Source organism: Nematolebias whitei, chromosome 1 (genome assembly GCF_014905685.2).
Source record: "Nematolebias whitei isolate Nwh7 chromosome 1, NemWhi1, whole genome shotgun sequence".
NCBI classification, from domain to species: domain Eukaryota; kingdom Metazoa; phylum Chordata; class Actinopteri; order Cyprinodontiformes; family Rivulidae; genus Nematolebias; species Nematolebias whitei.
The window spans coordinates 64,096,673-64,109,818 of NC_056498.1; the positions used below are offsets into that span (position 1 = coordinate 64,096,673).

At 37.9% G+C, this 13,146-nt stretch overlaps 1 protein-coding gene across 3 annotated transcripts in view; it reads left to right on the forward strand.

The window, feature by feature from the left end:
- The window catches only part of LOC119413007 (cGMP-dependent protein kinase 1), a 130,933-nt gene that overhangs the window by 97,386 nt on the left and 20,401 nt on the right, over positions 1–13,146 (forward strand). For all 3 annotated transcript variants that reach the window (XM_037680036.1, XM_037680028.1, XM_037680021.1), the window contains exons 6-7: positions 3,120–3,197; positions 4,365–4,459. In XM_037680036.1, coding sequence (XP_037535964.1) covers positions 3,120–3,197; positions 4,365–4,459 — 173 coding nt within the window. The remainder of the gene's footprint in view (positions 1–3,119; positions 3,198–4,364; positions 4,460–13,146) is intronic.

A 13,146-nucleotide genomic window follows, 5' to 3' on the forward strand; every position in this document is an offset into this window, starting at 1 on the left:
TGTTACTATAGTAATCTGCTTTTAATACCAGCAAGAAAAAAAATAACTCCAGAAATAACATTTTATATACTTTTTTCTTGTTCCTCTGGTTTTAACTTGTAAATATGTCGACCCACTTTTTAAATGGTTTAAACCAATAAAATTAAAAGATTCCATCATTTTGTATTGGAATGCACTTTATATATAAATAAATCGGTTTGAAAAGTTTGTGCTGTATTTTATTACGACAATGGAACAGAAAAGATAAATTAGAAAGAACTCGCACAACATTAATTAGCTACAAACCAAATACCTGCCTGGAGGAACAAAGATAAAGACACGACAATGTGTTCAAAATAAATGACGGTTTAACTGATTTTTTTTTTTTTATTGAATTATAAAACAGATAATTAAAAACATCACTGTTTTTATTGATGGCTACAACTTTCATATACCATTTTTGTAATCGTATCATCATTTCTCACCACCTAGACCAGTTTAATGGATATTTTCTACTATTTTTATTTGTTAAACGACTCATAGGGTCAATAACTTTTCTTATTAACATGTAAATCAAGCACATAAAACTGTTGGTACATAATTTAAAAAGTGCCTTTTCGAAACTAATAAATGTGTTTAACAATGAACACAAAACAGAAATGAGTACTGGGTTTCAGCACTGATAGAATCACAAAATCTTTTTTTTTTTTTTTCCACATTCACTTAAGTCACCAATTGCTTGTCAATACGGACATAAAAACATTCCATGAACTATTCTTGTTGTTGAAACAATCACAAATTTAATTTAATGTTATTTGTTCATCACTATTTTGTTTAATTTATTTACATTTTAAGTTAATTGAAGGGGATAGATTTTAACTTTTGACATGAACAGTTTGTGAGGGTCGCAGGCCACCTGCGGCCTCTAGGACTCGACGGCATGTTGGAGACAACCTTGAAGTAGGCTCATAGCACTGATCAGTAGAATGCCCACAAATCTGGCCATTTTGGATCGAAAGTACCAGCAGGACTGAAAAACACAGTCTGCCTGAAGAAAGCAACAGTTGTAGCTTATCTGAATCTGACTCCCCCGTTTGGCCTCGAAAGCAGGCCGACTATCAAATTTCTCCTGGGACATGGGTAAACTAAGAAAAAAGCTTTGTCTATCGCCCCCCCGAGAGCTTCTGTGCAAGCTTATCAGAACTGCCGACTGACCAATAACTTATCAGGACTATGGCCTATCTGGAAGTGCTTCATGGACAAATCTAACCGTCTTGCCGTCAAATGCGTATGTAATGAGTTTATAAATGTGCTCGCTGGTAGAGTTTTTTGATAGGATAAGATGTGAAGAGATCTTTTTGTAATACCACTATCCATCCTCATGACTTTTCCCTTTTTCTATTTATCTAAAAAGTATTCTGATAAAGAATAAGAGGCCATGCTCCTGTAGCAGCAGCAACGTGCACTCCGCCCATCTTTTGGACGACTGTACGAACATAATCTCGCTGTATCTCGGTACAATGATAATAAAGTTTATTCGGATTCTGATTCGGAACAAGTTTTGAAATGTGCATCTCTATCTCTGTGCTCGCTCTTATTTGTACTGTTTGTCATTAAATATGCTTTTTTGAATTTGAAAATTAAATTTTTTAATGTTTCAAAATCTTTATTTTTGAGTTACCCAAAACAAGCTCGATTATACTTTAAGCTCAAGTCTTAGTAGCACCTGTGTAAACTTTCTCTTTCTTTAAAGTTCTACAAGAATTAAGAAAACAAGGTCATCCATCATCGCAACAAAATCAAACTTCTGTATGTGACAACAGCCTACGGTTACTAGGCCAGAGGGGTAACAGTTCAATCTGACAGAGGCAGAACACACACACACACACACACAAAATAAACTCTTCCATCCTAATTCCCTTGTACAAGAAAATAGAAATAGTTTGGCAACAAAGTGTACTTCAAACTCTCAATTTATCTTTGCCTACATTCAAAAGATAATATCAATAGTAGAAAATCGGATGCATTATTTGTAATATTTGATTTCAACCACTCAGGGTTTCTCTTCTTCTGAAAAAAAAGAAAAAGAAACCTCACTAGGTTCTAATTAGTCTGAGCAGATATTTTGCATTTTGTGCCACATAATGGTTAACGTCAGTGATAATCCATCAGGTTAGTGTGTAATTGGTGTTTTAATAGTCTGTGAATGATTTTTAATGAGTTAGACTGATCATTTTTCCTGACCTTGGAAATATAATGAAGCAGCACGGTTTATAGTTTAAACTGAACGTCACTTTTGCTTAGAACTTGTGCTTTTAATAAAGTACAGCATCCCTGCAACAAATAGTGGGAAAAACAAACACGTGATGCGTGATCATCTAGTTTATGATCCAACAGGAGGTACTGAGGCCAGACTCGATCTCTGAGGTGAAGCTTTTCTCAAACAGAAAACAAAACCTGAAGCACAACAGTAGTTAACGAACCCCATGGAAGCTTTTCTAGAACTCCTCATGCTCCCTCTGCACCAGTCAAAATATACATTTATATTGAGTTCTCACCACAGTGCAGAGGTGTTTTTCACACTTTATTAAAAAAATGCCATATCTTACATATTACTTCACTTTACCCCACAAAAATCTGACCCTTGAGCCAGTGCAGTTTTACCCAGCAGTGGAAGTTCTTATCAACACAAGACATAAATGCTAGGGCAAAAAAAAAAAGTATTTTATTATCTATGTGGGTGTCGGTAAACTGAGTTATGTTCTGTCACCTACAGGCCCTTAGTAAGATTATAGAAGGTGCAGAAAAAGGACCGGTGGATGGAAATCCTTGTTTTTCATATTTGGATCAGAGCTGTGATTTTACAACTCACATGAGATGCAACACCATTCTCTTATTCATAGTCGAGGTTATAAAGTGTATTGAAGCAAACAGTTTATGGAAGGCAGCAAAACACCTTGCCACTCTGGGGGTTCAAAACCAAGTGTTATAAAGATTTAACACCAGTGATGTATGCCACTGCACATACTTAAAATTTACTTTATTGTAAAAATGCTATCAAGATGTGAAATGTAAAAGTACACTGAGCCTGAATAACGCCTCTCTTCTCTGATCTTCTGTGTTTTCTCCCCTTGTGACAGACACATTATGAAGCTGGAGAGTACATCATCAGACAGGGGGCCAGAGGAGACACCTTCTTCATTATCAGTAAGGGGAAGGTGAGGACATGCCTGCCAGGCCATACACCCCCAAATCATTCTCATCACAAGGCAGGGCAGAGTGGCATACACACAACAAACGATGCCAATCTGTGATGCAAAGGGGTGGAATTTCTGGATGAAAGTTTGCTGTCATCAATCACATGGAGATAGACTGACAGGCAAAAGTGCTGCCTCTTTCATCATCCCTTTTAACAGCAATGGGAGTATCTAGAAAGGGGAATGGAGTCACTTTGATTTTCTTTTTCAGTAATCAACACTGGCTTTCACACTGAACACAGTCCTTGTAGCCCTAATGCTGTTTGGGCAGGGGGGGGGGGGCTTTTGCACACTAATATTGTGATGCCAAGGTGCCTGTCTTCTTCATTTATTTAGCCCAGATTACGCAGATTCACATCCGGTCATATTTGTTCTCCATCATTTAATGCTCCTTATTTCTGATGCATTCATCAACGTCACTGTTAAAAGCCCAACTATCAAAAAGATGAAGTTATATGATGTTTTACTATACAAATGTAAAACATTCAGACACAGTACATTTCCTGTTCTTTTTTTAATCTCTCCTTTAATGCAAAACAGATGTAATGCAAATCATCACATGGTGCACTGCTGACAGGTGATGGAACTGGATCCAGACACACTAATCCACTCCAGTTTTGACCAGTGTTTTCTGCTTTCGGCTGTTTCTATGTTTAAATAACTTTCTGTCAGATTTGTGTGTTACATAGTTTGCCTTTGGCTTTTCTTTGCTATTACATCGTGGTACTATCAGGTATAATCCCGCTGTCACTCTGGTGTACATGGCATTCAGTTATATGGAAAACAGGAACCTGCACTAGTTGAATATGTCATCTCTGCACAGATTCTGAACAATTTACTCAAGTGCTGCTCCTTCAATTTGTAAAGTATTTTAGCACAGCAGAGTACCAGTATTGTTTACACAAAGTATAATTTATTCTTTCTTAATAAAGACAACACACGTCACTCGTGTTTTTTTTTTGTTATTGTAGATAGCTTGGAATTTGTAGCAATGAATTACGAGTAAACCAAATGTGCTTTTATATATTTTTGCCCTGGTGCACATTTTTCCATCTTCAGTTTGGTCTCATCATCTTCATGCTTCACTAAGCCTCAGTTCTCCTCCTGCACTGCTCCTTGTTTTGGCAGGTTAATGTGACCAGAGAAGACTTGCCCAACGGAGAGCCCGTCTACCTCCGCAGCCTCGGGAAAGGAGACTGGTTTGGAGAGAAAGCATTACAAGGGTAACATAATCTTGCCTCCTTCTCTTTAAATCCTCAGTTTCTTGGTTTTGTTTGTTTGTTTGTTTGTTTTTTCAGAGCTTATTTTCACTCATTTGCACACCACTCACCCTAGCATCAGAATCCACTTTATAGGCCTTGAAGTAAGTCATTCTAACAACAATTATGCTATGTACAGTACACAGTAGTTACTAGTAAGATTAAGGTTGAGAAAAAATGTTGTAGTAGGCTAATTTGCTAAATTAAAAGACATGGTGTGATATATAGTTAACACTGAATTTATTATTCTGGGACTGTCAGGCTGGATAAATAATAATGTTCAGTGGACTGTTTTGTTTGGTTCTGGTTCAAACCACTGAAATAGCAGTCTAAAGTTAGATGAATGTCCAATGTGTGAGGTGTTGACTTGGTGAGCAAGTCTCGGTGGGAGGGCTTTCTAATAATTTTCCCATTCATTCTTATAATTTACTGCAGTGTGTTTCTGTCTTGTTTTGTTCCTGCGCCAAATCCGACTGTGGTTGATGCATGCAGAACAGATTATGTGACTGCACTGTATACATGTAATGACAACTCGTGTGAGGGACCATCTTCCTTCAGATGCTACTGAAAGTATATCCTGTTCTGGGTTTCAGTAGGAATGGAGTTGATATTTGATTTGAGAAAACAATGTTCACAGAAACCTGATGGTGGCCACAGCTGACTTGGAGATGCTGGATCTTATCTGTGGCCAGAGGATGGATGGCTGTCTTTAAGTCTTCTATCGTTCTTGCAGTCAGACTCCAGGTTGTTTTAACTGCACCAAAGCACTGACTGCTAATTCTTCCATGGTTAGTTATTTCCATCATAGAAAAATCTGCTGTCTATTGTCTTGTCTGCAAATTTTAGATGTTTGACAACTGGATCCATCAACTTGTAGTTACAAATATATGGGCGGAAGTGAGATGAAAAATGAACACACTCCAGTAGAGCACCAAAGCTGACTAACAGTGTAGAAAAGATCTTTCCTCAACCCCAATCCAACGTTCCCTACCAACAAAGCATCTAGTGATCCATTGACAGATATCAGGAAAGATGATGAACTAAGACAGTATGGATAAGACTATAGGAATCATGTTAACAAGGTTCTTGCACAAGTCCCTGTACAAATATACTGTATGTTTTCAGCTTGTATTGACTGATTCATGCAATAACCATTTTCCCTGCAAACAAACTGCCAAGTATCCATTAGCTGTCCTGTGATGCTCTTTAGGTTGGCCAATACTAATTACCCTTCATGACCACAAAGTGACAAGCTTGTAGTCATTCATTCTAGGGATGGATGGATTTTTGGAAACCAGAATAATAGCCAAATGTATGAATTAGGATGTGACATCTTCTTCTTTCAGCTTTTCCCTCTACAGGGTTTGCCACTGAAAGTGATCCTTCTCCATCTCACTTTGTCCTCTGCATCCTCTGTCCTCACTCCAACTATCTTCATGTCATCTCTAACTGCATCCATATATATCTTCTTTGGCTTTGTGTCTTTTTTCCTGGCAGCTGCATTTCTAACATCCTTCTACCAGTATACCCACTGTCCCTCCTCTTGACATGTCCAAACCATCTCAGTCTGGTCTCTCTAACTTTATCTCCCAGTTGTTCAACCTGTGCTGTACCTCTGATGATCTCATTCCTAATCTTGTCCATTCTTGTCACTCCTAAGGAGAACCTCAACAACTTCATTTCTATTACTTTCAGTTCTATTTCTTGTCTTTTTGTCAATGTCTCTGTCTTCAGACCATACAATATAGCTGGTCTCACCACTGTCTTGTAAACTTTTCCTTTGAACTGTGCTGACACCCTTTTGTCACAAATCACTCCAGAAACTTTTCTCCATCCACTCCATCCTGCCTGGACTCTCTTTTTCACCTCTTTACTACACTCCCCATTTTCCTGGACAGTGGACCCCAAATACTTCAAGTCCTGCACCTTTGTGACCTCTGCTCCTTGTAGCCTCACTGTCCCACCGGCCTCCCTCTCATTTACACACATGTACTCTGTCTGACTACGGCTGACTTCCATTTCACTTCTTTCAAATGCAAATCAGGATGGGACATCACACATCATTAAATATTTGTTTAAAATCTGTGTTAAGAATTGAGTCAGCTTGCCTGCAGTTTTACATACAGGAGGGGTCTTTTCTGTTTGTTTAGCCCCCCCACCCCCCACCCCCCACCCCCCACTCCCACCCCAACAACAACAACAACAAAAAAGACCTGACTTACCCTTCTTCAGTTGGCATCAATGTTGAATGATTGTCAAGCAGTGATGGTCGCACCAGAGGTGCGATGGGAACTCCAACTGTTGATTCAGGGAGGATGAGGGTTGTGAATGTTTTAACATACATCTTTTAGATGTACTAATATACTATCAGTAGAGCCCATGCAGTAACATCAAGTCTGTTTATTTTGCTATGATGGATGGCAGATTGTACAGCTATGTGCATTTAGCATGGCTTTAGTTTACAAAATTGGTAATTTAGACATTATTGTCAGACAAAGACTAGGGAGACCATTGCACTGCACTAGAAAATGAAGACTGCAACGTACTCCACAAAAACAACAAGTTAGTTATTCCGTCCAAGCACTGTGCGAAAAGAATGACACCATTTTTTTTTCTTGCAGTCCTGGTTTGGGAGTTCTTGCAGCTTGTTCTTGACACGTCATTAAGGCAGATTTTTTTTGTCTTGTAGTGTCTGACAACTATTGTGTGGTTGGTCTAAAATTCAAAGTAGGTGCGTCTAATGCGGACAAGAACTGTTGGCATTTTCACTATGAAGGCTTCTTGGGAGTTCTGCAGTCGTGTTTCTCGTGAAATGTGAAATTTCCTGCTAAGTTCAAATTTTATTCTTGTTCTTGGCATCTGAAGAAAACAAAACAAGGCAAAAGCAATATCCTGATGCATGCTCAATAATCCAGGTAGAGAAATCCAAAAAAGTTCAATCTGGTCCTCTGGACATTCAAAAAAAACAAAAACAAACAGGGGTGGAGGCCTCCGGGTTCAATTGTCCCCCTCTTACAATGCTGTGATTGCTAGTATCACTCAGCCCTCTGTGAGTAGTAAACAGCCATCAGTGTGCTAATGATCCATTGTTAGGCTGATGGTCCTTCTTGAGCATGTGATCAGTTGGTTTTGGTTGTCAGCAGCAAACTGGTTGATCCACCCTGAGAAGGTGCTATTTAAGAGACTGAGCTGAAAACAGCACCTCAGACTGAGGAAGTCTCTTGGATGAGAGACGAAACGTTTCTAGATTTTTTTGCTTTGTTTTGTTTTTGTTTTTTTTGAATGTCCAGAGGACCAGATTGAACTTTTTTGGAAGGCAAAAGCAAATTTCCTTGGTTTGTTCTGAGTATGCAACTATTTTGAGTTCTGAGGTTTGAGTGCAGACTACGAGTCACTGACAGATGTGCTCGACACCATGCCTCCAAATGGGTCTTGTTGTCATACCTCTTTGAGCAGAATGTCAGGCAGGATGCCAGACACAGACTAGAGTCTGATATGGGCAAAAGAATGACCCACTGATAGGGGACTGAGAGACTTGTTTCCCAGTTGGTGGGAGGGTGCATCCCAGATGGGAGTCCACAGGATAGTGATAGACAAAAAGGTGAACTGAAACTCAAGATCATACCAAAAGCCTTGTTTCTACATATATATTTAAATTGTTAGGTTTTGTTTATCATCTTCTTAAAGTTCCAGCAGAGCTCCATCAGAGCCAGCCTGAGGACCTCACTAAAATATTGAGTTAATACTTTGTAGTAGAGATGTACCACTGTTTTATTTTTACCCTCTGTTCTTTTAACCTAAAGGATAAACATCAGTTGAGGGATTCTCTGACATCGACTGTACAGGTTGTAAAGGTGTCCAGCCTTTACCAGTGTTTTTATGCTACAACTCACTTCTATAACCCACTGTGATAAATGGTAAATGGACTGCACTTTATAGCACCTTTCTATCTTATCAAGACACTCAAAGTGCTTTACACTACAATCTGTGTCCTCATTTACCCATTCATACAGGACTCTAGATCTCTACAAAGCTAATTGAACAACTCATTCTAAAGAGACTAATCAGAGCTTTATCACATTCATACACCAATGGGACACACATCGGAGGCAATGAAGGGTTCAGTGTCTTGCCCAAGGACACTTCGGCATGTGACTGCTGGTGAATTTAAACCCCCAACTCTTACATCGGAGGACGACTGCTCTAACCACTCAGCCACAATAATAATAACTTTCTAATTTTTATATCTGTTCATTGCTACACAAGTACTTGTGACATTCTGGGCTATTTTCTTTTAAATACATATTTAATTTTATTCAGGTTCCACAAATGTAACTACAATTAAACAGTATATATTTTTTTTACTTATGGTGTAAAATAGAGGTTTATAACAAGTCCACCTTTAAAAAAAAGTTTTATCTTAAAAATACAAATAATCTTTTAGCATTAAGTCTGTAATACTGCTAGATTTTAATCTGCTCTAAAATATTTCTTATGCAAGTCCAAAGTCATTGAAAGACTTTCAGTAAAAAAGAGGTTCACTCTGCTGATCAAAGCACAATTTATTATTTTTTTATTTCCTTTCTTGGGAAACATCTCAAAACTGTCTTTAAAAGAATAAATCACTTCTTTTTTATTTTATTGTATTTATCTAAAATTTGTTAAAACAGGTTTTAAACAATTTCTTTTGAGAACTTTTTTTTTAATAACGACTGGTTATGTAATCATAAATCAGTCTACTTGTATACCGTTTTCCTTCTTCTTTCGACTGCTCTCTTCTTCTCATATGAAGACTTGACAGTTGTTTTTAAGCCAGATGTCCTTCCTGACACAACCACAGACCATCGAGCTACCGCAGCCCTCTGTGTGGAGCAGAGAGCTGCCATCTAGGGCATTTGGGGGCATAGATGGTGGGGGTTAAGGACCTTGCTCAAGAGCACAGAGTGGGGCAAATGAGAGTGCAGGCAGGTGTGGGTGCTTCATCTTTCCCACCCACATTTTTGATGTTGTCGGTTAGGGGAATTGAACCAGCAGCCTTCCGATCACAGTCCCACCATCTCTAACCTCTGTGTCACCACTCATTAAAAATATATATTTTGCTGTAACTACCTAAAATGCTTTTTTTTTTTTTTACATTGAGACTTTTTCCTGCAAAAATAAAACTACGAGTAATGTTACCATCCATCCATTGTCTTTACCTGTTTTTGGTGCCTATCTCCAGCAGTCACTGTGTGAGAGGCAGGGTGCGCCCTAGAACGGCCGTAAGTCCATCACAGGTGCACTCAGAGACAGATGAGACCAATAACAATCCACACTCTCACCCACACTTAGGGACAATTTAAAGTTGCCAGTTAATCTAACATGCAGGTTTTTAGTGTGTGGAAGGAAACCGGAATACCTGAAGAAAACTCATGCGTGCACATGGAAAACATGCAAACTCCGAACAGAAAGGCCAGGAAGTGAATTTGCAACATTTTTGCTGTGAGGCGACAGCTCTAACTGTGCTGTTGAGCCGTCTAGTACAATTACCGTGTCACCAATTCTCCAAGCTGAATATTAAAACATGCATAAATACACTGTATGACCCCCTTAATAACCACACTATGTGATGTCCTGCTTTTGTTTTGTTGCACTCATCTGCTTGATACAAACACATCACTTTATTTTTTTTTATTTGAGTCTGAGAGTGCTCTGTGCTGAGAACATCTTTTATTAAATCATTTTCCTTTTTCTTCTCACTGTCTTTTTTTTTTGGTTTAATAGTCTCATAACCGTACAAACACACCTCCATGCTGTCTTTGAATGTTATTATGAATTTTCACGATCTTTGGATGTCTTTCATAAACATTTGTATGAAGTGCGTCGCCTTAACAGCTGCTGATAAACCACAGCAGCTTGTGCCTGCAGAAACATGCACACCGAGGATTCCCAGCACCGCACAAGTCTGTGTCAACAAAATATCTTCCAGTCCTGAAGATGTTTTAAGTTATGTTATTTTTTTTAGGATCACATTATTCTAATTTATTGTCAACAGTTGGCACTATGTAAACAGTGAAGCATTTTAAGAACAACTCTGGTGAAAAAATTAAAATAAAATAAAAAGTGAGGGTTCTGGCATTGAAGACCGTTACACTAAGATGATATTTGTATCCTGCTGTATAGTTATGACTGTGATTTCTAAATACATTGTGATGTTAAAAGAAGAAAAGAAAATGTAAGGGTGGAAATTGGTTTGAACTGCTTTATATTTGAAAAGAGTCACAGAGAAATTAAAACAAGTTCCTATGGATGAACAGCATAGTAGATGCAGCAACGGAGAGCATTGTTGAAAGAAATAAATGGGGATGTTGCCATCTTGTGGCTGCTAAAGTTGCATCAAACCAAGTCTCCATCTCTTTAAAATGTGAAAAGACTTGTGCCACAACTTAAGCAGCAGCATGCGCAAAATAAATCCATGCTTCTGTGCTGCTAACACATGATCATGTTTACTTGCACCAGGAGCTGTAATGAGCAGGCAAACAGCTGGAGCTGTACAGATGGCTACGCTGTCCCCATATGTTAAAGCTAATGACTTTAGGATATAAAAGGTGACAGATCATTAAAATGCATGTGAGGCAAGGAAGGCTGTGGAAGCTTTATCTGATGGTAGCGAGAAGAGCACGTTGTTCTAAATAGAAGTTTGATCTTTCTGTATTATGAGGTATAGAAACGAAGGTTGAGCGTGACAAAAGATGAAAAGTGAGGACCAGAGCACCAACTTGGAGAACTCACTGGTAAAAAAGCCAGGTAGCGACTAGAAAACGTGTTATTATCAACACAAAATTGCCGCAAGGCATCCCATCCAAGAATCTAAAAACTGAGAAACAAAACAAAAGCACTAAAGAGAAAATATGAACGTAATAATTTTGGCCAAATCGCAGACTGAGTGAGACACTGAGGAAATGATGAGTGAACAACAGAGCCCAGGTGTGAGAGCAAAACACAACAATAAAATAAGCAATAAAACTCAACCAGCTGATCTAACATAAAACCCATTCAATATTACTGGTTCATTTTATTGCAGATTGAGCAACCCAACACTTGTTTTTGTTTTAATTTTAAAAAGTAGCTTTTTTTTCTCGGTGTTTAGCTAACTCAAGAAAGCTTTACTCAAATATATGAAATACCACAAATGCATTTAACTCTATTTATTTGATCATTTCATTACTTTTTATATTTTCTAACAGAGAGCTCAAAAATATTATTTAACATCATTGTTAAATCATAAAGAGCACCAAGAAGAGCTTGTGCTTTGTTCAATCAAGAAAATCATCCCTTTTGCGCAAAAAGTGCACTTTGTTGTTAAAGTTCTTAGTCTTGGAGTGTTTAGAGATTATTCATCAGCACATTTGATAGTCAAGCATGTCTTAGAAATTGAAATGCAGGTGATCCTTGCAGATTTTACACCGGGCTTTTGATCAGAGGGCTCTTCTGCAGGGTCGTCTTTGTAATTAGGAGTTAACTGTGTGTGTTAGCTCATGAAACTTATTACCCCCTCTATGTCTAATAATCTCCTTTTTCTATCTGAAGATGTTGGCTTTGATCTGAAAGCACTTTTTTTTTACAAATCAAATTGTCTTCCCATCCTCTTATTTGGTTTGTGGAGGTGACTGATGGCGTGTAAAATAAAAATATCAGATTACATGTTTTCTCTTGAGACTGAATATGTATAGCCATCTATGAATACTGCTGTATACATGTAGTACATGACATATTCTGGGAATGGATGTACAAGTGATTTACTGTGTGGATGTGGTCAACAATATATCTGGTGTTGCATTCTTCCTGTATTAGGGACGTGTGAACATTCAGTTTATTATTTGTGCAGACAGTGCATGGTGGGACGACTTGTCCTGACTGAATATAGACTCTGTACATTTGTGGTGACATCTCTGTTGCTGATGATGTTACAGAAACAGTTAGATGCCACTCACAGAAATATGAAAGGTGTCAAAACCTTTTGATCAACAAAAGTCTTTATTGTTTGAATGTTGCCAAGTAAAGAACTGATTACTATTTTTGGACTTCAGTTTAATCAAAATGTTGATAATGATTTATCATTCAACTATTCACTGATGAATGGAGCACTGAGGAAGCAATGATAAAAATCTATTTGTCTTTTTGACCAACTCAGATCTGTAGTACTTTGTATGACAAACCAATGGTAAACATCTTCACAGTACTAATGTGTACTTCAAGATTATAACTTTATTTTGTAAATCCCCCTTTCTACACACAGGACAATAAAAGTAATCCTGTACTACAATAAACACTTTAATGTCTCTGTCTTCACCTGACCTGTCAGAACTTAATTGTTGGTGTTTGTATATTCTCTGTTATTATTATTTTCCTATCTTTTTGTGATTCCTTGTGTTCGCTCTTTTGTACCGAAACTCTGGCACAACAATTTCCTGCAGGATCAATAAAGTTCTATCTTATCGTATCTTTTCTTATCGTATCTTATCTTATCGTATCTTTTCTTATCGTATCTTATCTTATCGTATCTTATCGTACCATATGTTATCGTATCTTATCGTATCATATCGTATCATATCGTATCATATTGTATCATATCGTATCATATCGTATCATATCGTATCATATCGTATCAT